The 22,202-nt window shown below is 37.1% G+C and overlaps 1 protein-coding gene across 1 annotated transcript; it reads left to right on the forward strand.

Moving 5' to 3' along the window:
* The first annotated feature begins 304 nt into the window (after nucleotides 1-304).
* On the forward strand, nucleotides 305-11,514 carry LOC118705827 (cysteine-rich secretory protein 2). Its single transcript, XM_036414943.2, has 9 exons — nucleotides 305-316; nucleotides 2,623-2,659; nucleotides 3,548-3,618; nucleotides 5,421-5,537; nucleotides 6,612-6,699; nucleotides 7,389-7,534; nucleotides 7,951-8,048; nucleotides 9,600-9,688; nucleotides 10,881-11,514. The coding sequence occupies exons 3-9, from the start codon at nucleotides 3,550-3,552 to the stop codon at nucleotides 11,006-11,008; spliced, it is 735 nt and encodes a 244-aa protein (XP_036270836.1). The 5' UTR covers nucleotides 305-316; nucleotides 2,623-2,659; nucleotides 3,548-3,549; the 3' UTR covers nucleotides 11,009-11,514.
* Nucleotides 11,515-22,202: the final 10,688 nt, after the last annotated feature.

A 22,202-nucleotide genomic window follows, 5' to 3' on the forward strand; every position in this document is an offset into this window, starting at 1 on the left:
CAATTATTTATTAGTATTTGAATAAAATACAAGGACATCAAAACAGTCTGATCTCAGAAGGCGAGTATGGTCCTAAAGGTGAGACCAAATTAATACAGCAAAGTATTAGAGAACAAGACTAAACAGTTGTATTGAGTTTCAAGTTCAGAGATGAGTGATTCTACCTAGGCTTCACATCGTTATGTTAAATGTCCTCTTTTACCCTGTTTCAGGATTATGGAACCATACACCATGCTCTTCCTGTAGACACCCCAGCAGAACCCTGACATCCTGGTTTTAAAACATCTGCAACGGAGGGCACAGTACTATTCTATTAGTAAGTAGTGGTAGGGGTGAGGGGGGATGGAGGAGGGAATGGCAGCTAAACTTTCAACTATGTATGTATATGGGTTTAAAGGAATTAAAAAAAATAATCATTTTTCTTTTTGTAAGTATAATCTCAGGCTGATGTAAAGGATAAATTATTGATAGTACAAGAAATGTTGAATCAAGGCCAGGGGAGGAGAGAGGAGCTAAGTACAGACTAGCCATGATTTTATACTAAGGATAGTTCACTGAGTATGTAATAGAAGGAGCAAGATAAAAGCACTTAGAATTTTCTTTCTTTGCAAATAATTATTTTGTGGAAAGGTGATTGGGTTTATAATACCAAATATTAACATGGGTTTCCATTTTGTTAATGCAGGTTTCTTAATCTTGTATTCTCTTTTCAGTAATTATTCAAATCAAATACCTAGCTTTGAACATAATGTTAAAAACACTAGTTTCTGAATGAATTTATTAATGTATTTGTTTTCAAGTGGTAATACCCAATGAATGCCCACCTGTCATCCTGGTTACGTCATTCATTCAGCCCTGAGTGCCTCTTATGGGCCAAGTAGTTGCAGGGAGGAGGGAGGGATTGGGGACAAAAGACTTAACCTTTCACAGGCTCACTGTTAAATATTGTACAAGGTGCAATGGCCACATGTGAAAGTACTTGTCATTTACCACTTCAAAGGAACCAGAGTAGAGTGGACAGTTTACCTGGCCTGTGTTGGCCATCTCTCTACCCACTGTGTTATTAGCCAACTTACAAAGTAGAGTATGAAACTCATTTTGAAAATACCCCTAAATATGTGTTCAGAACCTTAAGAGATCTGTATGATTTTGATTAATAACTAAATGTGGGTAAGGAACAATGTGTGGTCTATTTCAGATAATGCTGCTCTTAAAAGACTAGTCACAAACTTAGAGTTTTTAGAAATGATTGATTGTGAATAACCATGTAAATAACATTAACCTTCCAATCTTAAATGTATCTATATATAATACAAAGAAACTTACAACACAGGTACAGTGGACTTATTAGGAACTCTGTAACCAAGGAATGTGTACATCTAGCCACTAAGTGCAGTATTTTAACCAAAATTTGAAGAACTTATGAAAGATAATTCTTCAATAGGAATCTTTGGTTAATGGATTCATGGTGTGGTGGTTCAGGTATGGCATGTGATGATAATCTTTTTGGTCATGAATGTATAATCTACATAATTTAGTGCTTAAAGGATTAATCAGCAGGTTATGTAATTAATGTCACAGTAAGTTAGTTTGCCAGTAGCTCTAAAACATGCTAATCTGACGCTTCCCCTCTAATTTGTGTTTAACTTCATTTGAGATAGTACCTTCAACTCAGGTATTTGTCTACCCAGTAAAGGCACACATATCTAAAGGTGATCTGAATCTTCTCCCTAGAAAACTAGAAACTTTTCCAATTGTAGTAGAAAGAAGATAATGACTTAGGAAGGTTTTATGTTTCTGGAATTTTACTTTATTTAATACTTGTCCAACAGTGGCCAGTTGTAATATTTATAGTTATACACTGTGCCTTAAATTTTTATATTTTTATTTATGCAAACTATAAAATTCCCCATACATGCAAAAAATAAATACAGGTATTAGAAGTACTTTTAAAATTAGCAGTTTAATCAAACAACATGCATTTATGGAAGCTCTTAAGAGCTCAGAAAACTACCACACAGTATAAAGGATAATAATGAAAATATTAATAATTTCCATTTGTTGAGTATTCTATGCCAGGCATTATGTTAGGTATTTTATGCCTTTCAGTTTCCAAAGCAAACAGATGATAAGATGATCCACATTTTACAGAAGAGGAAACTGGATTTCCAAGAGGGTTTCCCAGCACTGATGTTTTTAAAAACTATGTTCACAACTAATAAGGTATAGAAAGTTAACTAGGAAGTCAGTGCCGCAGAAAGCTGAGCCACACCAGTTCAGCCACAAAGTAGGATTCAAGTTACCTTTGAAGTGATTAACTTGTCTGGAGTGGTTATTATAAAAGTACTAGGGCAGCATCCAAATGGTAGGGTGGCCTAAGAAGGGAAGGCTGGTTAGGGAAGAAGGGCATACTTTACTCAGATTAAAAGCGTTGTGGAAATCAATGTCAAAAAAACAATGTCAGGAAACTGGCAATGAAATTTTAAGCTATGGGTATAAAAAAAAAATCTGTTTAAAAAATGTATTGACTTAGATTTACTGGAGCAACCAGAATTTGCTGAAACAGAAGTAGGCGAAATATATATGGTGCTCTGACCTCTTCACTTCCCTTCTTCCAATCAGGTAAAGCAGATACTCCATCCTGCTCTGAAGACCAACAGTAAGCGATGACCCATGTATTGTAATGTGAACATGTTATTTGTCAATCATTTTTATTTTGCCAGTGATAAAATGATACATTTAATATATCCATGGTTTTTAAAACTTTATGGTTAAATTTTTATTATTGAGAGAATCAAGTAAATTTTACTCACTATATCAAATTGAAACTTAAATGAATTATTTATATTTCATTCTAAAATAGAAGCTTTAAATAATTCCCATGTTTATGACTTTGAAACAATTCACTAGAAATATCTTTAATAGAAAAAGGTAAAAATGTGACAATTTATATATATTATATATACTTTAAGGACATTGGTCATGTTCATCAGTTTACATTTTACTAGAGGCTCGGTGCATGAATTTGTGCAAGGGTAGGGTCCCTCAGCCTGGCTAGCGATTGAGACCTATGAGGAGGAGTAACTGGGGGGAGGTACCCAGGGAGGTTGGCCAGCCATGCCCCCTAATAGGGGATGAGGGGGCTGGATGTCCATGGGGAGGAGTGGCAGGAGGGTGTCTGGCTAAGGGGAGGGGCTTTAGGAGGTTGTCTGTGGGAGTGCACTGACCACCAAAGGGGCAGCTCCTGCATTGAGCATCTGCCCCCTGGTGGTCAGAGCACGTCATAGAGACTGGTCAACCAGCTGTTCCTGAGGTTTGGTCGTAATAGTCGCTTAGGCTTTTATATATATAGATTGTCCCTACCAGAGACAATGTTAGTTCCACTATTATTCTACTGGTACCATATGGCAGTCTTTGCTTGTTACATTATGAATTTGGGAATCATAGTGGCTATGAGATAATATGTTCACTATATTGATTTTCCCCTCTTGTTCATGTACTACTAGTTTTGCAGAACTATTTTGTTCTCTTTTAACTTACTTCCCAGCAATGGCTTTACTCTCAGTGGTGGTGTTTTTGGCTGCTGTCCTGCTTCCACCTTTACCTGCAGAAAGTAAGGTAATGTTAGAGTGGAAAATCCTTCTAGCCCTATCCAGGTGACTTTGTGGGATGGCAAGGCACTTTGAGAGTGGGAAGGGCAGGGATGTCTGGCCCATCACAAAGTACTCACTGGTTGCTCAGAGCACTTAGCATAATTACCTAGATGAAAGTCCAAGGCTGCACTGTCCAGTAGAGTAACTGCTAGTCACATGTGGCTATTGAACACTTGAAATGTGGCTTGTCTAAACTAAGCTGTACAGGAACTCTTATGCACTGCTGGTGGGAATGCAGACTGGTGCAGCCACTGTGGAGAACAGTATGTAGTTTTCTCAAAAAACTAAAAATGTAACTCCCATTTGACCCAGTGATCCCACTTCTAGGAATATATCCCAAGAGATTGGAAACACGAATCAGAAAGGAAATATGCACCCCTATGTTCATAGCAGCACAATTCACCATAGCTAAGATTTGGAAACAGCCTAAGTAACCATAAGCAGATGAGTGGATTAAAAAACTGTGGCACATCTACACAATGGAATACTATGCTGCAGTAAAAAAAAAAAATGCCTGCCATTTGCAACAACACGGATGGAGATGAAGACCATTATGCTAAGTGAAATAAACCAGGCAGAGAAAGATAAATATTACATGATCTCACTCATTTGTGGAATACAATGAACAACATAAACTGATGAACAAAAACAGATCCAGAAACAGAGAAACATTAATCAGAACCTAAGCGGGAGAAATCAACCAAAGGACTTATATGCATTCATATAAGCCTAATCAATGGACACAAACAACATGGGGTTGGGGGCATGAATGAGGGGTGGGAAGTAATAGGGGAATAAGGACAATATGTAATACCTTAATCAATTAAGAAATAATAAAATAAAATGAGCTGTACTGTAAGTATAAAGTACATTCCAGATTTAAACAATTTAGTATAAAAGCAGAGGAAAATATTGCTTTAATAGTTTTTATATTAAATACACATTGAAATAGTATTTTAGATGATCATAAATTTAGGTAATTAAATTACATAAACTTTATGGAACAATCACACACCCTACTCTCCTTTCAGACTTAGACTCCACACACCCACACACAAAGATAAACCAATAAGTATTGGTGACTGATTTAATACCTTAATTATTTCTGTTAATAAAGGAAAAGAATCAGCAATAGTCCATAACTGGATGGCTTTGCTTCCTCCAATTTACCTTGGAGATTTGTTTAATATTGCAAATTTGTCTTTTGAGTGATTCCATAAAATCTAACCACAAAAGGTAGAATGAGTTATGTAGAATTTTGAATGCATTTCAACTGAGCCTAAATATTCTTTTCCCAATACATTCTAAATACATCTGTCTCTGAATATAGATACCATACAAGGTCAATGTTCCCTCAAAGTCTAGGATGAACCTTGACCTCCCCTTAATTCCTTTTGCTGTCACCCGATCATATGTAAATGAATATATCTTAGGGCTCCTATTGTGCACTTTTGTGGTTATAAAATATTATCACTCATATGCCATATTGAGAATTTCCTAAAACTAGAAATGGGCATCTGTGGCCTTAAACAATTTTTAAAATTTTGTCATGCTATGAATTACACTTTCATTCTCAAATCTTCAAGTTACTTCTTTCCTATCTGTAACAGCTTTGGCTGAAATTCCTTGGTGATGCTTGGCAACTAATATTGGCTTAACTGAACATTTTTTAAAGTGGTCCTTGCTTCCTTGAATCAACTTCTGTACTTTTATATATTAAAGGTTTTTCAAAAATGTTTTAAAAACCCTAATTTTATTTCCCTTTAGGATCCAGCCTTTTCTGCTTTGTTAACCACTCAAACGCATATCCAAAAAGATATTGTAAATAAACACAATGCATTAAGGAAATCAGTCTCTCCACCTGCCAGCAACATGCTACAGATGGTAAGAAGCAGTAATATCAATATAAGGAAAGTGGTGGGTATAAGCTGGTAGTTGGCATCTGTTGTGGCTTACAACATGCTGCCTCTGTTTTGCTGTTTTATTTGAGTTATGTTATAGGGAGAAATTCTTAGTTTTACTTTATAATGGTTAAACAACTCATCAAGTTTACAGGGCTATACATTTTGGAAGACATAATTAGAAACCAGACTATCAGGCATCAAATGTGAAGCTGTTACATTTTTTTTCTTCACTCTTTTCTAGTCTAAAATAAACCCTTTTTCTTTCAGAATCAGTGCCATTGAGGGTAAATAGCACCCTTTCCAGGGCACAGTCCCTGAAAGCTAAATATCTCCTATATGAAAACAGTGGGCTACAAATGGAATTAGGAATAATCTAGATCAGCTTATTATTATCAAAATCTATAATAATAAAAGTGTAATATGCTAATTTGACCTGATAGCCAAACGACCTCAATGTTATTCCAGATGTTCTTCCAGACACAGCCACAGTGGTGGGGGCCAAGGCAGAGGTGGTTAGGGTGATCAGGCAGCAATCAGGCAGAGGGGTTAGGGGCAGTCAGGCAGGCAGGCAAGTGGTTAGGGGCAATGAGGAAGGCAGAGTGGTTAGGATCCAGTGGTCCTAGATTACAAGAGGGATGGCCGACTGCCAGTTCAGGCCCCATCCTGCTTCGGGATCAGGCCTAAATTGACAGTCAGACATCCCCCAAGGTGGGGTCCCAGATTGCAAGAGGATGAAGGCCAGACTGAGGGTCACCCCTCCCCCACCTCATGTGTGAATTTCATGGACCAGGCCTCTAGTATAATTATAATGCTTTACATGGGATCAATATTTAGAAAAGTACCATCACTAAAAAACCCAGGTGTGGCTGCTGTGCTATCATAAATAGTCATTTCTCTTGTGGGAAATGGGCATTGTGGCAGATAAAGACACACCAGAGATATTTTAAGAAGTTTTGAAGTAGTGCAAATTAATTTTATCCCAATCAGATTACAATGTGCATGTTTTGTCTGAGTGAACTCTTAAGTGTATATGTTTTTTCCTTATAATAATTAGGAATGGAACAGAGAAGCAATGATAAATGCCCAGAAGTGGGCAAACAAGTGCACTTTAGAACACAGTAAGCCAGAGGAACGACAAACCAGTATGTAAATTAATAAACATTTGTTGAATAAAAGAAGAAATAAAATAACAGTGGACAAATAAAATAGAATGGATCCTTCTGGTGTATTACTTTAAGACTATGAATAAATGTCACTTACACTTGGCTTTTTGTAATCACAGTATCTGTATATGGAGAGATAGTTATGATAAATGCCATTTTGTGCTTATTGATCTTCTGTTATACAAATAATTTCTCAAGCAGTATCTAATTTGTTCCTCCCAACCTCCTCATGAGTAAAGTAAAACATGGAAGGAATGACTTACCCAAGAACACAACCTGATATAGTGACATATATCAGAAAGCTAACCAGGCTTTCTGATTTCTAATCCACTGACCTTTTGTAATATTATGTAGCCATTTGGTGTTCTGAAATTATTTATTTTGTATTCTCAAAATAATTGAATTTTGTGAAATTTTACCTAATTTTTTTCTTTACAAATATGAAACCTTTTAAAATCAGGATGATATTTTGATTATGTTGATTCATTAAAAATGTTTTGATGATAATCAAGTATTTTGTATGGACTGTGTAATTATAATGCATGGAACCATATAGTCGATTCAAAAAAAAAATAACAGAAGACATATCAAGGATCCTGGTATTCAAATAGTTGATTTCTTTTACCATTGCAGCTTTATCGCTTTCCTCATGTTCTGTTCCTTCATAGGTACGAAATGTGGTGAGAATCTCTATATGTCAAGTGACCCTACTGAGTGGTCAAATGCACTCCAAAACTGGTTTGATGAGAGTGACGATTTTGTTTATGGTTCAGGACCAAAGTCTTCCAGTGTAGTGGTTGGACATTATACCCAGGTAAAGGGAATGATGAAAATATTTCTACCGCAAATGCTCTCTTACAGAAAGCTTCTTCAAATTATGTCCCATTCCAGTGTTTAATTTGGGGAAAGAGCCCGAATAGGTACAATACAGAACCATTGGACTGTACTTCACCTGCAGCTGTCATTTTATTTTGATGGCTTGCAAAACTCTTGGTTGGAAAGTGCAGTCTGTATTTCTCCAGCATTACAAATGGATAGAGCAGTGAATGTACATAAAAATTTAATATTTTAAAAGTGTGTGATTTTTATTTCAATCATATAAATATTGCCATGACATACATGGCTGCAAGCGATAGTAGTAACATTTTTCCAAGTTTTTATTTGGTATTTGTCCTTTAATATTTTCCTTTTTTCACATTATTCTTTATATATTCCCTCGTGGATTTGTAGCTTGTTTGGTACTCATCTTACCGTGTTGGATGTGGAATTGCTTATTGTCCCAATCAAGAAAATCTAAAATACTACTATGTTTGCCACTATTGTCCTGCGTGAGTATACACTTTAGAGATAATGTCAATATTTCCATCTGCAATTTGATACTTCTAAATTTTCATATATTAGACAAATCAGAATAAAAACATATGTTTCAGTAAAGGAAAGGAATAAGTCTTTGGAAATGCTTTTTCAGGTGAGATAAGAGACCAAGTTCTCAGACCAAGTATAAATGTGAAGCTCCTTTTTCTCAACTGTAAAACAATGTCTTTTCTCTCAGTTGCCTTTCCCCAGTGCTCAAGATTATTCTCTGAGCATGTGGAGTGTGCATGTCTCTAGATTAGCTGTCATCAGTTCTCACTACTTTCATGCCCTACTGAAGCAAGGGGTGGTAGTGCAGTGGCAAATTTGGGATCAAAGATTGTGATTTCTGCCTTTTCTGCAAAAATGTTTCTGCTCCTGTTTATCTACAAACTATTTGCATTTCTACCATTAAAAATGATTCCTTCTCTTGAGTTTCAGAGGTTCTTCAAGAGATCTTTAATATATTTCAGAGTCCAGAAAAAGTTAACATCTGGTCTTTCTCAGCAGTTTAAATATATAATCATAAAATATATATATTATATATATATTTATATATAATATATTATATATAAATATTTATATATAATATATTATATATATAATATATATGTTATATATATGTTATTATATATATATAATAACATATATATCAGAGTGCAAGGGAGAAGGAGAGATAGAAGCATCAATGATGAGAGAGAATTATTGCTCAGCTGCCTCCTGCACACCCCCTCCTTGCATGTGCCCTGATGGGGAATCGAACTGTGACCTCCTGATTCATAGGTTGATATTCAACCCCTGAGCCACACTGACCTAGCCTCAGCAGTTTTCACACACAAAAACAGCTCCATAATGAATCACCCCATACTGCCTTGACTTATAGCAGGCAACAAGCTGTTTCATCCAACAATATATTTGAAGTCATCCACAATAAATCCTATGGACATATCGAAGATCTAATCTCAACGGATCTCTTAGCTTAAATTTCTTATGATTAGAGACAGGGGGACCCCTCCCCACACCAAACTAAATCTCCTACATCATTCCTGCCTAGAAGTATATACTGTCCCTAGTACATATCAGAGAAATTGTGGTATTTTATCATCTTCCAAATATAAATGATATGGTAGCATTGAGTATTTTCTTTCATACTACAACTCCCTAGCCCCAAGAGTTTCTCCTGTCTGTCTAGGAGATGTGGTCTAACCCTAGCCAGCACAGTGGGGTGCACTGACTTACCAATTTAACCACATCTTGTGGGAGGTGAAGAGAGTGTTGAAATATACTCTGAAATGTGTAGATTGCAGTTATTTCAATTTAGTTGTTCAACCTACAGAATAATAGTGAAGGAGATGGGTCAATGTTTGAGGTAGTTTCTTAATTTGAAGGCCATCTGAATTACACATTGGGAATTGTAACTTTTCACTATTAATAACTATGTATATTTGGTGACTAAGGCTACCCATGGAGTATAAGCGAAACAGCAAAGTGAAAAATATTTGACTTTATGATTTTTTAAATTTCAGAGGCAATAATGTGAGTAAAAAGAATACCCCTTACCAACAAGGAACACCCTGTGCCAGTTGCCCTACTAGCTGTAACAATGGACTATGCAGTAAGTTTGAAGTGATTTTACCTGCTGTTATAATAAAGAGTTGATATGTTCTTTTCTTTTTATGGGTTAAGAACTCTCCTAAAGTTACCAACTTAAATACAGGTATTGATGCAAAATACAGAAATATTCCTCAACAGGATGTGTTTAAGGAAACATTTTTACACTTTCATAACTTACATATGTTTTGTAATGAAAAGGATATTACCAGCTCTAACATAATGAAACATCTACCATCAATGGCTTTTGTGACTATAAAAAGCTCATTAATATTAATTACACAAGGTTCTGGTAACTTTTCATCAAAGTATCATTACACAAAAGGTGGCTTTTTGAAAAAATGAAAATAAATCTGCAGATGTGAGATGAACATTATGGCTCAATCTAGACAGGCAAACCAAATATTAAATTTCTTTTGTGCTAATATATTCATCATGCTGATTACCATATTTTACAGTATAATTGGAATCATAATGTTTGACTTGACAAATGATCACTTACCCTATCATTTGATAGTAGCTTTGTGTACTTTATAATGACAAAAATTCAATCTGAATACAAAATTGGTTCATACTGTAGCAAAAGGAGAGAATAAAATAAATGTCATATATATCATTTCGAAGTTCTTACGAATAGAAGTAAAAAAAGCTGTTGGTCTTTCATAGTTGGGATGCTTTCATTAAAATTATGAACAATAGAGCTGACCCATTCACTGAGATTTTTACCTTTCAAACTCATTCATCTTCAGTTAGCCTTCTTTTCATAAAGCTTTAATTCAGAATATTGACGGTATCAAAATTATAAATCAACTAAAGAAGAAAAAAGTTGAATATTTATACCACTGCTGAATGCTATTTGCTAAAGAGCTTGGAATTATCCTATTAGCATAAGCATTCAACTGAGAAAGAGGAGAGAGAGGGAGGAGAGAGAGAGTGGAGAGAGAGAGAGAGAGAGAGAGAGAGAGAGAGAGAGAGAGAGAGAGAGAGAGAGAGACTTTGCTTTGTTGTTCCACTTATTTATGCATTCATTGGTTGATTCCAGGATCAAACCTGTAACCTTGGTGTATTGGGATGTCTTTCTAACCAGCTGAACTGCCCAGCCAGGCTCCCTCTACACCCATGCATTTTGAAAATCTGAATCGTTTTGCTGCTACTAAAGAAAATCATAACCTGTAACTAATCTGTTTTTGTTACAGCCAATAGTTGTGAGTATGAAGATCTCCTTAGTAACTGTGATTCCTTGAAGACAACAGCAGGCTGTGAGCATGAATTGCTCAAGGAAAAGTGCAAGGCTACTTGTCTATGTCAAGACAAAGTTTTCTGAAATGCTCAACACGCAATGCACAAGATTAAGTGGAAAAGGGCTGCATTACTTAGACCTGGTGGAGAAAGGTGCATCATTTTTAATTGACACATCCCAGAGGGGAAATTGTAAGCCTGTTAGTGACACATTTGATTCCAAAGAGCAATGCATCTTTTTCTCTAGGATCTTCACAGTAATCTCTCTCATACATCAATTTACAAAAGCAACACGATGCCAACTTAAGACTTTAGATACATTTGTTACTTTAAAGTGAACGAATTAAATCACGTTGAGGATGTCTAAAGTTGTAACCACAGGATTTAGGTCACTAGAATTTTGGACTAAAAGGAAGAATCACATGTTTCATGAAACAACTTGGAGGAAAAAAAAAAACACACCTGTAACATCATTGTCATTCCTACTACATGATTTTTTACATGTATAAAGAATGAATTCAAAGATTGGATCTACCTTTGTCTTATGGTGTCCTTTAAAAACAAAAGTAGCTTTTAGAATAAAGAACATACCGAAACAACCACATAGGTATGATTCTTGTGCAATATTTTATAGGACTCATAATTACTCCAACTAGACTCATCCCAGTTAAATGATTATATGGAACAAAATTTCCAAAATATTTACCTATAAAATTAAACTTTAACAACAACAAAAAATCTGTTCTTACTTCTTTTTACTTTATGACATTTGATAATCCTATTTATTTAGTTGATAAATTTTTAAAAAGACTGTACCATCTGACAATATGTACAAAGATATCCTCCTCCCCAGAAGAAAAAAAAAATAAGTATTTTAGAGATATTTATCATTGATGAGTCTTTGCCTACAGTGTTATTTAAGATTGTTAAACAACAGTCAAGTAACTCTTTTACAGGTAGTGATAAAAAGAAAAATGATTGCCTCAAACATTTTTACTAAAAAAATTAAAGTAACTCCTCAATTTAAAAATCTAGAAAAACAGTAGAATAAATCTAAATTGAAGAAGAAAATGATAGTCATAAATAAAAATTAATGAAATAGATAGTAGAAAATAAAAATATATAATTAATAAATCAAAATTCTGTGTTTTGAACCAGTGTTTCCCAAAGTGTGGTACGTGTACCCCGAGGGGTACGGGAAGAGTTTGGTGGGGGTAGGCGTTGCACCGGAGTTTGGTGGGGATATGCACTGCATTGTGCTTAGTTACACCTAATTCTACATTCTCATGAGTACTAGGGGTATCAGCATTACAAAAATTATAGAAGGGGCACACATATGTCAAAAGTTTGGGAAACACTGATAGACAAATGACTAGGTGGCTTAATACAGAGAGAAAGATAAAACAAAAAAATTAAGATGGCAAGGGAGAAACAGCTATTAAAATGTAAGAAATAAAGAGAGATGTGGCAGGGGGGTAGCTATTAAAACCTCTATACAAATATATTTGGGAACTTAGATAAATAATTTGCTAGGAAAATGAAAATAAAAAAATTGACTCTATTAGAGCTAGAATGTTTAAACCACCCATTACCGATATGTAAAAGCTATTAAGAAGCTATATGTATCACCTCTCAAAAAAAAAAAGTGTATGTGTGTGTATGTGAGAAATATAATAAATGGGCAAAGAACATGAACAAATAATTATCAAAAATAAATGAAAATGGTCACTAAAAATAAAATAAATTTTTATTCCATTCATAAAAAGAAATGGAAATTTAAACCTCATTGACATAGCACTTCATCTCTTAAATTGTAAAAATTAAACACACACACACACACACACACACACACACACACACACACATTCTGCTATAGTTTTTACGGAGTATTTGGCAATGTGTACCAAAACTACATGTGCATTTGCTCTTTAATTCAGCCATCTTTCTGGGATTTATCTTCAAATCACTTCTAGAAATGTTATATTGTTCTTGAACCATATGATAATTCATATTGCAACATTACTTATTGAAATAGTATTTGTAATTGCAAAATATTGAAAAAGTCTATAGCCCACACACAAAAAGTTGGTTGAATAAACTATGGTTTATTCAACATATGGTAGCACTATACATTTTTTTTTGAAGAACAAGAATCTTTATGAACTTATCTGGAGTGATTTCCACTATATAGCCTATATAATAAAAGCCAAAACGCAAATTAACTGAACAGCAGAAGGAATGGTGGAACATGAGTTGCTATGATGCACAATGACCACCAGGGGCAGACATTCAATGCAGGAGCTGCCCCTAGCCCACATGCTCCAGGCCAGCCAACGTGGTCCTCTGATTGCTCTGCTGGTCTCCCTACAGAGGAGGTGACTGGTGGTAGTGGTGGAGCAGTCCGGGTGTGGCACCGAAGGAAACAACCAGCAGTGGTGGCAGAGGGCCAGGCTGGTGAGTGGGCCGCATCAGGCCAACCAAGCTCAGTGCCTTCAGGGAACCCCAACTGCCCTGTCCCTCATCGCCAGCCAGGCCTAGGGACCCTACCCATGCATGAATTTCATGCACCGGTTGTTAAATAAAAAATAGCGAGGTGCAAAAATGTTTTTGATAGTATTCTACCTTTTGTGTTAAAAAAAAAAAAAGGGGGGTAAATGCAAAAATACACCTGTACTTTCACATTTTTGCAACATAGGAAGAGTGTACCAGAAACTAAGGAAATTGGTTGTATACAGTGGGTGGGTGAGAATGGGGTGGGCAGATTGGAAAGTGTCAAAGGGGTAGGAAAAATTGGTTGGAGGGAGTGACTCTTCTCTGACTTCCTTTTGGTATAGTTTTAACTTATAAATTATGTTAATGCTTACATACTCTTAAAATAAAATATAACCAACAAAGGTGGGAAGAAAAATCCAAAAATGGAATAAACACAAAAATAAATTAAACCATAGTTTAAATACATAAAATAATCACCATAAAGGGAAAAAAACACCACAGAACCAATTCAAATAATGTTCAAATGCCATTTTGGACTGTATGTCTTCTATATTTATGTAAACAAATGTTCAACTCTAATGAATAGACTTTCTTGTTTGTTTTTAACCTTAGACACATGAGTTAGTATTTCTGAAACTACTATGTCTGCTATGGTTGAACAAATACATATGAATAATAGAAACCAGGTTTCTCACTGTTGGAGAAAGAATTTATGCATATGGAAGAGAGGAAGGTGGAAATAGACCCTGTGTTGTATTAGAATTGGATATATTGCCATGAATTGATGGTTTTCAACATATAGAAATAGATGTGGTTGTTAGGGAACTAAGCAGAATTCCTAAGCAGAAGGAATCCTTTCCCTCAAGCATGAATACTTTTGCCGAGAACGGTTTGGCTCAATGAATAGAGCGTCGGCTTGGGGACTGAAGGGTCCCGGGTTCGATTCCGGTCAAGGGCATGTACCTTGGTTGCAGGCATATCCCCAGTAGGGGGTGTGCAAGAGGCAGCTGATCGATGATTCTCTCTCATTGATGTTTCTAACTCTCTATCTCTCTCCCTTCCTCTCTGTACAAAAATCAATAAAAAATATTAAAAAAAAAAAGAATGAATACTTTTTTTTAACAAAGGAAATAAGAACATAAGGTTTCCCAGCCATGAGGGACACATACCATTCTTCAGGATAGTAAAAATTATTCATAAATTGATATAAAATGTAACACCAAAGAGAGAAATGCTGGCTCACCACTTTTAAATAGAACACATCATGGCTTTAAATGAAAGAAAGTTCCAGAAAGGACAAGTTCATGCTGGCTTAATGAAGCCTTCATCCTTATCTCTCTAGCACTGGTAGCCAGCAGCAAAGATGGTGATAATTGGTGAGTGGCCACTGGAGGCTTCCATGGCATCCAACAAACTCAGCTTTGAGGTCTGGAGTTACTGATAACACGCTCACTGAATATTGCCAGGTATGAGTCCTTATTTGCTCAGATCTGTCAGAGAGGCTGAGTATAAAGGTAGGAAAAGAGCAGATATTATGGGGGAGGTGACACTATTTGTTACTACACATGAGAAAATTCCTTGGTCTCTATGAGTACCCTACAATGATTGGGTGAAAACTTTACAGTTTATGGCTTTTGCAAGAGCAAATATGGGGATCACTATCTTTACCTGTCATACATATGCATGAGTGTGCACACACAGACATACACACACACACAAGCATTTTATGGCAACTATTATAAAACCAAAACTCCTAATGTTGAAAAATCTTATCTAATAAAAGAGAAACATGAAAATTGACCATCACTTTGCTATGCCCACCAGCCAATCAGAGTGAGTATGCAAATTAACCCAACTAAGATGGCAGCAGCCATGAGCTGGAGCAAGTAGGAGGCTTGGGTTACCCCTGGCAGTGGAGGAAGCCAAGCTTCCCACCTGCCATGGCTGACCCTGGCCTCCTCTCAAGATTACAAAGTTTCAAATATAGAAGATCAATAAATCTCAGATATCTGCTTCCAGCTAGCCGTGTCCTCCACTTAGTGCTGGGGGGCAGGGCCAACCTGAAAACCACCACAGGCCCCTCACCCAGGCCACTCCATGTCCCAAGGGAGTCCCCATCATGATCATGGACACCCTTCAGGGCAAACCAGCTGTTCCACACCTGTGCACCAGGCTTCTATCCTATCTAATAAAAGAGTAATATGCAAATTGACCATTACTCCAACACACAAGATGGCTTCCCCCATGTGGTCAAAGATGGTCACCACAAGATGGCCAGCAGGGGAGGGCAGGTGGGAGGAAACAGGCCTGGAAGGGAGGGCAGTTGGGGACGATCAAGCCTGTAGGGGAGGGCAGTTAGGGGTGACCAGGCCTGCAGGGGAGGCAGTTGGGAGGGGGGCAGGCCTGCAGGAGAGGGCAGTTGGGAGCCAGCAGTCCTGGATTATCAGAGGGATGTCCAACTTCCCCTAGGATAGGGCCTAAATGGGCAGTCAGACATCCCTCAAGGGGTCCCAGATTGGAGAGGGTGTAGGCTGGGCTGAGGAACACCCCTATCCCTGCACAAATTTTGTGTACCAGTCCTCTAGTATAATTATAAAAGACACTTTTGATTTATATTTAGAATTTTAAAATGTCATCAGATATATATTGTATTTATTTCAAATTGAGATGATTTTTCTCTTTTTTTGATTATGTGAAATAATGCTTGTAATATATTTGAGTAATAGATACTAATGATGCTCAATACCTTTTAATGTACTTGCCTGTCTCCACTTATTGTACCAAAGCTAATTAGAAACATATTACATTCCAGATGGTTTGCTGATTTTTTTATATTCATTTTTGCCCTTTGCCTTCACAATAGTTCTTTGTCTGCATTTTACAGGTGAGTAAGCGGGGATAGGAGTTAAGCTCCTTGTCCAGATATAAACAGCCAGCAAATGTCAGAGCATGTACTCAACCCAGACAAAGCCTGGCAAAAGGCTAATGTTTTTAAGCACTGTACAATGTTGCCTTTTTACTTATTTTTTATCTAGACTGAACTTATTTGACAGTTTGGACTGAAAATGTATTCACACTATTTCATTGGAAAAGGAAAATGTACTTTACATTAAGTTCTGAGGTTGATTACTTATTCTGTATTTATGAAAAATGTGTGTATTTTTGACTTTGTGACTTTTAAGACTTGTAGTTCATGGTAGTCAGACATAAAATACTTCCTTTTAACCTCATAAAATAAGATAGTGACCTAATTCTGTTGACTTCCATTGGTACTATCTTAAAAATCTGGTCTATAATTATGGAAAAAATGGTGACAAGAAATAAATTGAATCCTAAAGAGCACTGATTGTGTGAGGACATGAGAAAGCCTTCCAGAGTGATGGATGATACAGAGCTACATACATATTGGGAAATTAAATAGTCTATAAATCCTTGACTTTGTGCACTATATTATATGCAAGTTAGGCCTTAATTTAAAAACAATAACAGATGTATATAAGGATGATGAGAGGGAGGGGAAAAAGAAGAAAAGACAAAAGTCAAAATAGACTGTCATGATATGGCATGGAGGCACAGGTTTGGTAAGAAAATCAGAGTAAGAAAATCATGAGGGCATATTATAAGTGAGAATATGGAATGGCAGTTGAGTTTCACTGTACAGATGACTCTTAAAATCCTGACACTACATTAGATTCTCAGAGAGTGAGTGGAGCAGTTTGCTAAATCTCAAGAGTTTGCTAAAACTTGTGAACCAAGATCTACCAAAAACTACAAAAGCTACTGCCTCCTATTTTAATTTTTTTCTGTCATGGAGATAAATCTTTAAACTCTAGTCTGGCACAATTAGCTGAAAGAGGAAAAGAATAATTAACCTGTGAGGAAACTGTCACAAATCATCCACAGCCACAAATCATCTGCATGCTTGGGGAATCTTGAAAACCTTTTCAAGTCATCATAAAATAAGTATCAGTTCAGTTGAAAAATGATGAGGTAGGAGAGCAATGTGCCGTGACTGACATGTGGCAAATGGAAGAGCCAAAAAATACCGTGAAAGTTTGACATTAATCTTTGGGAAATATGTGTAATTTAAAATGTTTTTTTTACTATTTAGCATTCTTGAACCATGACTTCATATAAAACAGAGTAATATGTAGACGGGCACTTTTTGAAAAATTGTGCTATGCTAAATTTATTTCTTTTTTTCCTATTCCTATCTAATAATAGAGTAATATGCAAATTAACCATCACTCTGCTACAAAATGGCGGCCCCCATAGCCACAAGATGGCGGTGCCCAGTCCCCTCAGCTCCGCTGCTGGAGTGTCTGGCCTTTCCACAGGAGCAGCAAGGCTGGATCTGACTCCGGAGGGGTTTTTAATCCTCCCCATACAGAGCCTGGACAGCAGGGCTTGGAGGCTTGTTCGCAGGGTGATGGTAGGAGAAGTCCCAGGCCCAGCAAACAGAGCCCAGATAGAGGGCTTGGGGGCCTCCTAAGTGTGGAGGCGATAGGAGCACCCCCAGGTGCAGCAGTCAGAGCCCAGACAGCAGGGCATGGAGGCTTCCTTAGCATAGAGGAGGCAGGAACACCTCCAGGCCCAGCAGACAGAGCCTAAACAGCAGGGCTTTGGGGTTCCTTAGCATGGCAGTGGCAGGGAAGCCCCAGGCCCAGCAAACAGAGCCTGAACAGCAGGGTTTAGATGCTTCCTTAGCAAGGTGATAGCAGGAACACCCTCAGGCCCCACAAACATAGCCAGGACAACAGGGCATGGGTACTTTCTTAGTGTGTTGGTGTTGGGAAAGCCCCCAGGCCTGGCAGACAGAGCACACTGCAGGGCATTGGGGCTTCCTTTGCATGGTGCATGGCAAGGCAGTCAGAGAGCTGAGAGTAGGGTATGGAGGGTTCATCTCCATGGCTGCAGCAAAACCTCCAGCCCCACAGAAAGCAGAGAACCATGGGGAGTGGGCCTAAGCCATCAGTAGGGCATCCCCTGAGAGCTCCTGGATGTAGAGGGTGCAGATTGGGCTGAGGGACTGCCCTGTGCACAAATTTTGTGCACCGGGCCTCTAGTTTATGAATGTAAATGAAAATATCATTTTATAAAACTATGTATGTTATGTGCCCATAGTTCTTCTAAACATTCAGCAGAATTTTATTAAATTCATATTAAACCATGGAGACTATTTTCAAATATAATGGGTACTTGAAACAGGTGAAAACAAGACAAAATACCTACCTACTATTCTCTGTGCTGGATTTGTTCCATACAAGATCCTGATCTTGATGTTATTAATCGGTGTTTCCAGTGACTTCTGTGGAAGCAGGCAATTAAGCAGTGCATTTGGGTCAGCAATGAGCAACCTTTCAGGAATTTGTAAATAAAATTTCAGTTCTTAGTATTTAAACCAAGTGATATCATCAACTTCAAGTGAAATGTTTGGGAAACCTCAAAATTCCAGGCAGGGTAACCTAGATCTACTCCTGCTAGAGATAAGATTGGAATGTAATAGCAATTTATGAAGTGGAAACTGAAGGAAAGACTGTGTAATTACACAGGGTAGGTCAGTATAAGGCAGTGGCCCTTAAAGAGTCATCTTTCAACTGGAAGTAGCATCAACATAGAATCAGAAACTGAGGTGAGACCCAGAATGTGTGTTTTAACAGGTCCCTCACTATGCTCTAAAGTCCAGACAGACTGTCCCATGGTGTGGACTAGGGAGAGAAGACACTGCCTTTGGCAGACTCCAGTATGGTCATTAGAGAATACGATTTCCCATAAGATAAAGCTCTTGCATTAGCCTCATTGTGACTGGAATGAAATGGCTCTCAAAATTCTTTCTCTTTGCTCTCCTTTTATGTGCAAAAAACCCCAACATTTTTATTGCACACTTGGCCTTCGAGTTGCCCTGTCCCTGCAAAGGAGGAGCCCTGAAAGGGGAACATAATCATGCTAAACTTGGACAGGTGGCTAAGATTTTAAGTGACAGAATCAAGTGTAGCAAGCATTGGAAAGCTGGACTAAGAGTAACTGAAGTCTCTCTTAGTTACTTGGTCGCAGTAAGTAAGAGAGACTAGGTTCAAAAATCAGCTGTGGAAAAACAGGTTGAGTAATACTTGGCACATGAGTATCTTGTTTGAAAAAGACCTAGAGCTTTTCATTAATTACAAATGTCGCATGACTATCAAGATGTTGACACAAGCCTAGGGAGTATTTATTGGAAAACGTTCATGCAAGGCAAATAAAAGGTCCATGCTTCTGTGCTTTGTGAAGAACATAACCAGAACATTCTATTCTTTGCTGATGTCAAACTTTGACAGGGTATTTGAACTGGTGTCCAAAGGATGGTATTAAAAAGGTGAGGTGTGTTAAAACCATGCCATCTATCAGGACATCCCACATCAAGTCTGCAGCAATCCACATCCATGAGCATGCCTCTCACCCATTGATCATATCTGGGAGTCAGAGACCTTCTTATGGTTTGGGCACAATGAACTATTGAGTGGCCACTTGTCTTTCTTTACAAGTAACACACCTTGGTAGAAGGGATTCAGTAGGAAAGATGGTGACACTTTCTGCTTGAATTGTGGTGTTCAGAGCATGTGGGGAAGAGCTGGCACTAACAGTAAAACACATGACAGGGCGAGTCTAGAGAGTCAGGCTGGAGAGTCTTTTTTATTTCTTAAAATATGTTTTTACTAATATCAGAGAGAAACGGAGAAGGAGAGAGAGATATTGTAGAAACATCAATGATGAGAGAAAATCATTGATTGGCTGCCTCCTGCATATCCCCTACTAGGGATCAAGGCCATAACCTGAACATGTACGCTGATTGGAATTGAACCAATAGTCAACACACAACCACTGAGCCATGCCAGCTGGACCTTGCCTCCTTCACTTTAAATCTTGATGCTATCATGCTTGCCCCTTCTCAATTACAAATGTCCCAGTCATATAAAGAAAAAGAAGGTGCTGGGAGGGGAGTTAGAGGGAATTAGTTATGACATGAGAGAATAAGCCTCAATAAGTAACTTTGTTTTCCTTCTACTTCTCAGTTTTTTGTTTTTTTAAATAGCAATAGAGCTATCAGGATATATATATTTTTTTTTTTCTGAAAAAGATGGAACCAGGACATTTTTATTCCCTAGACTCTAGGGCCTAGAGGTTCAGATGAGGTGTATCCCTCTTGAAAAGCAAAGTCTATTCTTAAATGGACGTTTCTTATAATGTGGCTCCTGCTGAACATGGGACAGCACTGCTCATGTAGGTTGTGTATGCCAACTGGCTAGCTAACCTCTTTGGAGTTGTGGATGACATTTTGCTTGTGTCCCCTAAGGCACTTAACACCCTGTAGATAAATATTTGATCTTTAGGAAATATTTGTTGTGTTGAATTGTTTCAAATCACCTCATCTAGTGTCTTTATTTCAGATGTTATTGTTTTTGTTTTAAAATTCTGAATGGTCAAAACCAGTTTGGCTCAGTGGATAGGGTCCCGGGTTCGATTCTGGTCAAGGCCATCTACCTTGTTTGTAGGCACATCCCCAGTGGGGGGTGTGCAAGAGGCAGCTGATCTATGATTCTCTCTCATCGATGTTTCTAACTCTCTATCCCTCTCTCTTCCTCTTTGTAAAAAATCAATAAAAATATATTTTAAAATAAATAAATAAATAAATAAATAAATAAATAAATAAATAAAATTCTGGATGGATTTTTGTTATACTCATCCTTCAAGTATGAAAAAAGAAAGCTTAAAAAGACCTTAAAAAGACCACACTCTTCTTAGAGACAAGAACACTGGAAACTCAAAAAGGGAGGTTACTGACATAATTAATGGAAGTTACAAGTGTAACTGATTCTAAACCCAAGCTCCCAGACTTTGGTTTTCTTGATTGATCCACTAAAACTATACTCATTCTAATTGTCATTTCTTATCTATCTGCCATACAATTCTTGACTATTTTCTTATGAAGCGTCAGTTCCTTAAATGATTGTCTGCTGGCTTTATTTATTTTTATTTTTGTCATTTCCTAAAGTATATCTTTATTAATTATTAAATTTGGTGAGTGTCTAGCTAGAACTCTGTTCAGTAACCCATACCCAATGCTCTGCTGGACATTAGCTACTGAGTAGTAATTTAATAAATGGATACATGAGCAAAAAATAAATAAATGGAAGAATAGGTAACTGAATAATTGCATAAGACTATATTTTATGAGCTGACATAGACACTTCAAAAAGCCAATTTATTCCCAAGAGTATGTCTATAACAAAGAATCCTTTGGCAAAGAAAGACATTGTCAAAGAAATTCTTAAGGTATTTCCTGCTACAATTGTATGTAAAAGAACTCACCTGCTCTTTAATTTATTAAAACTAAGGAAGAGAATTATTATCATCTCCATGTCTTTGGTAGACATGAAACATCACCTCTATTTCCGTGGGAGGAAGAACTAAGAGCCAAGTAAAGCAACAAACAGATTGTCAAATTTCAGCTGGGAGGGGAGGAGGATCTGGGGGAGATAATAGATCAACCGAAGGACTTGTATACATGCATATAAGTACAACCAATGGACATAAAACTCTGGGGAGGGAGGGGATGTGTGGGAGGGAGGGAGGGGGAAAAATCAATAAAATATGTAAAAATAAATAAAGAAAAGAAAAGAAAAAAGAACTAAGAGCCAAGTTCCCTTTGAAACATAATAAATAGAAGGTAGAAAAATAGCTAAAGGAATCATGAGAGTTGACTCCAAAGTTCTCACTCTCTCTTTTTATTTTTTTTTCACTCTCTTTTT

Source organism: Pipistrellus kuhlii, unplaced genomic scaffold, assembly GCF_014108245.1.
Source record: "Pipistrellus kuhlii isolate mPipKuh1 unplaced genomic scaffold, mPipKuh1.p scaffold_m20_p_5, whole genome shotgun sequence".
In the NCBI taxonomy this organism is placed as follows: Eukaryota; Metazoa; Chordata; class Mammalia; order Chiroptera; family Vespertilionidae; genus Pipistrellus; species Pipistrellus kuhlii.

What these genes read in the sequence shown, in the direction of transcription:
- LOC118705827 (XM_036414943.2), top strand. Translation starts at nt 3,550, where the DNA reads ATGGCTTTACTCTCAGTGGTGGTGTTTTTGGCTGCTGTCCTGCTTCCA. An exon ending in GCCAGAGGAACGACAAACCA is followed by an intron (nt 6,700 to 7,388) that starts GTATGTAAATTA and finishes GTTCCTTCATAG; the next exon opens with GTACGAAATGTGGTGAGAAT. An exon ending in GTTTGCCACTATTGTCCTGC is followed by an intron (nt 8,049 to 9,599) that starts GTGAGTATACAC and finishes TTTAAATTTCAG; the next exon opens with AGGCAATAATGTGAGTAAAA.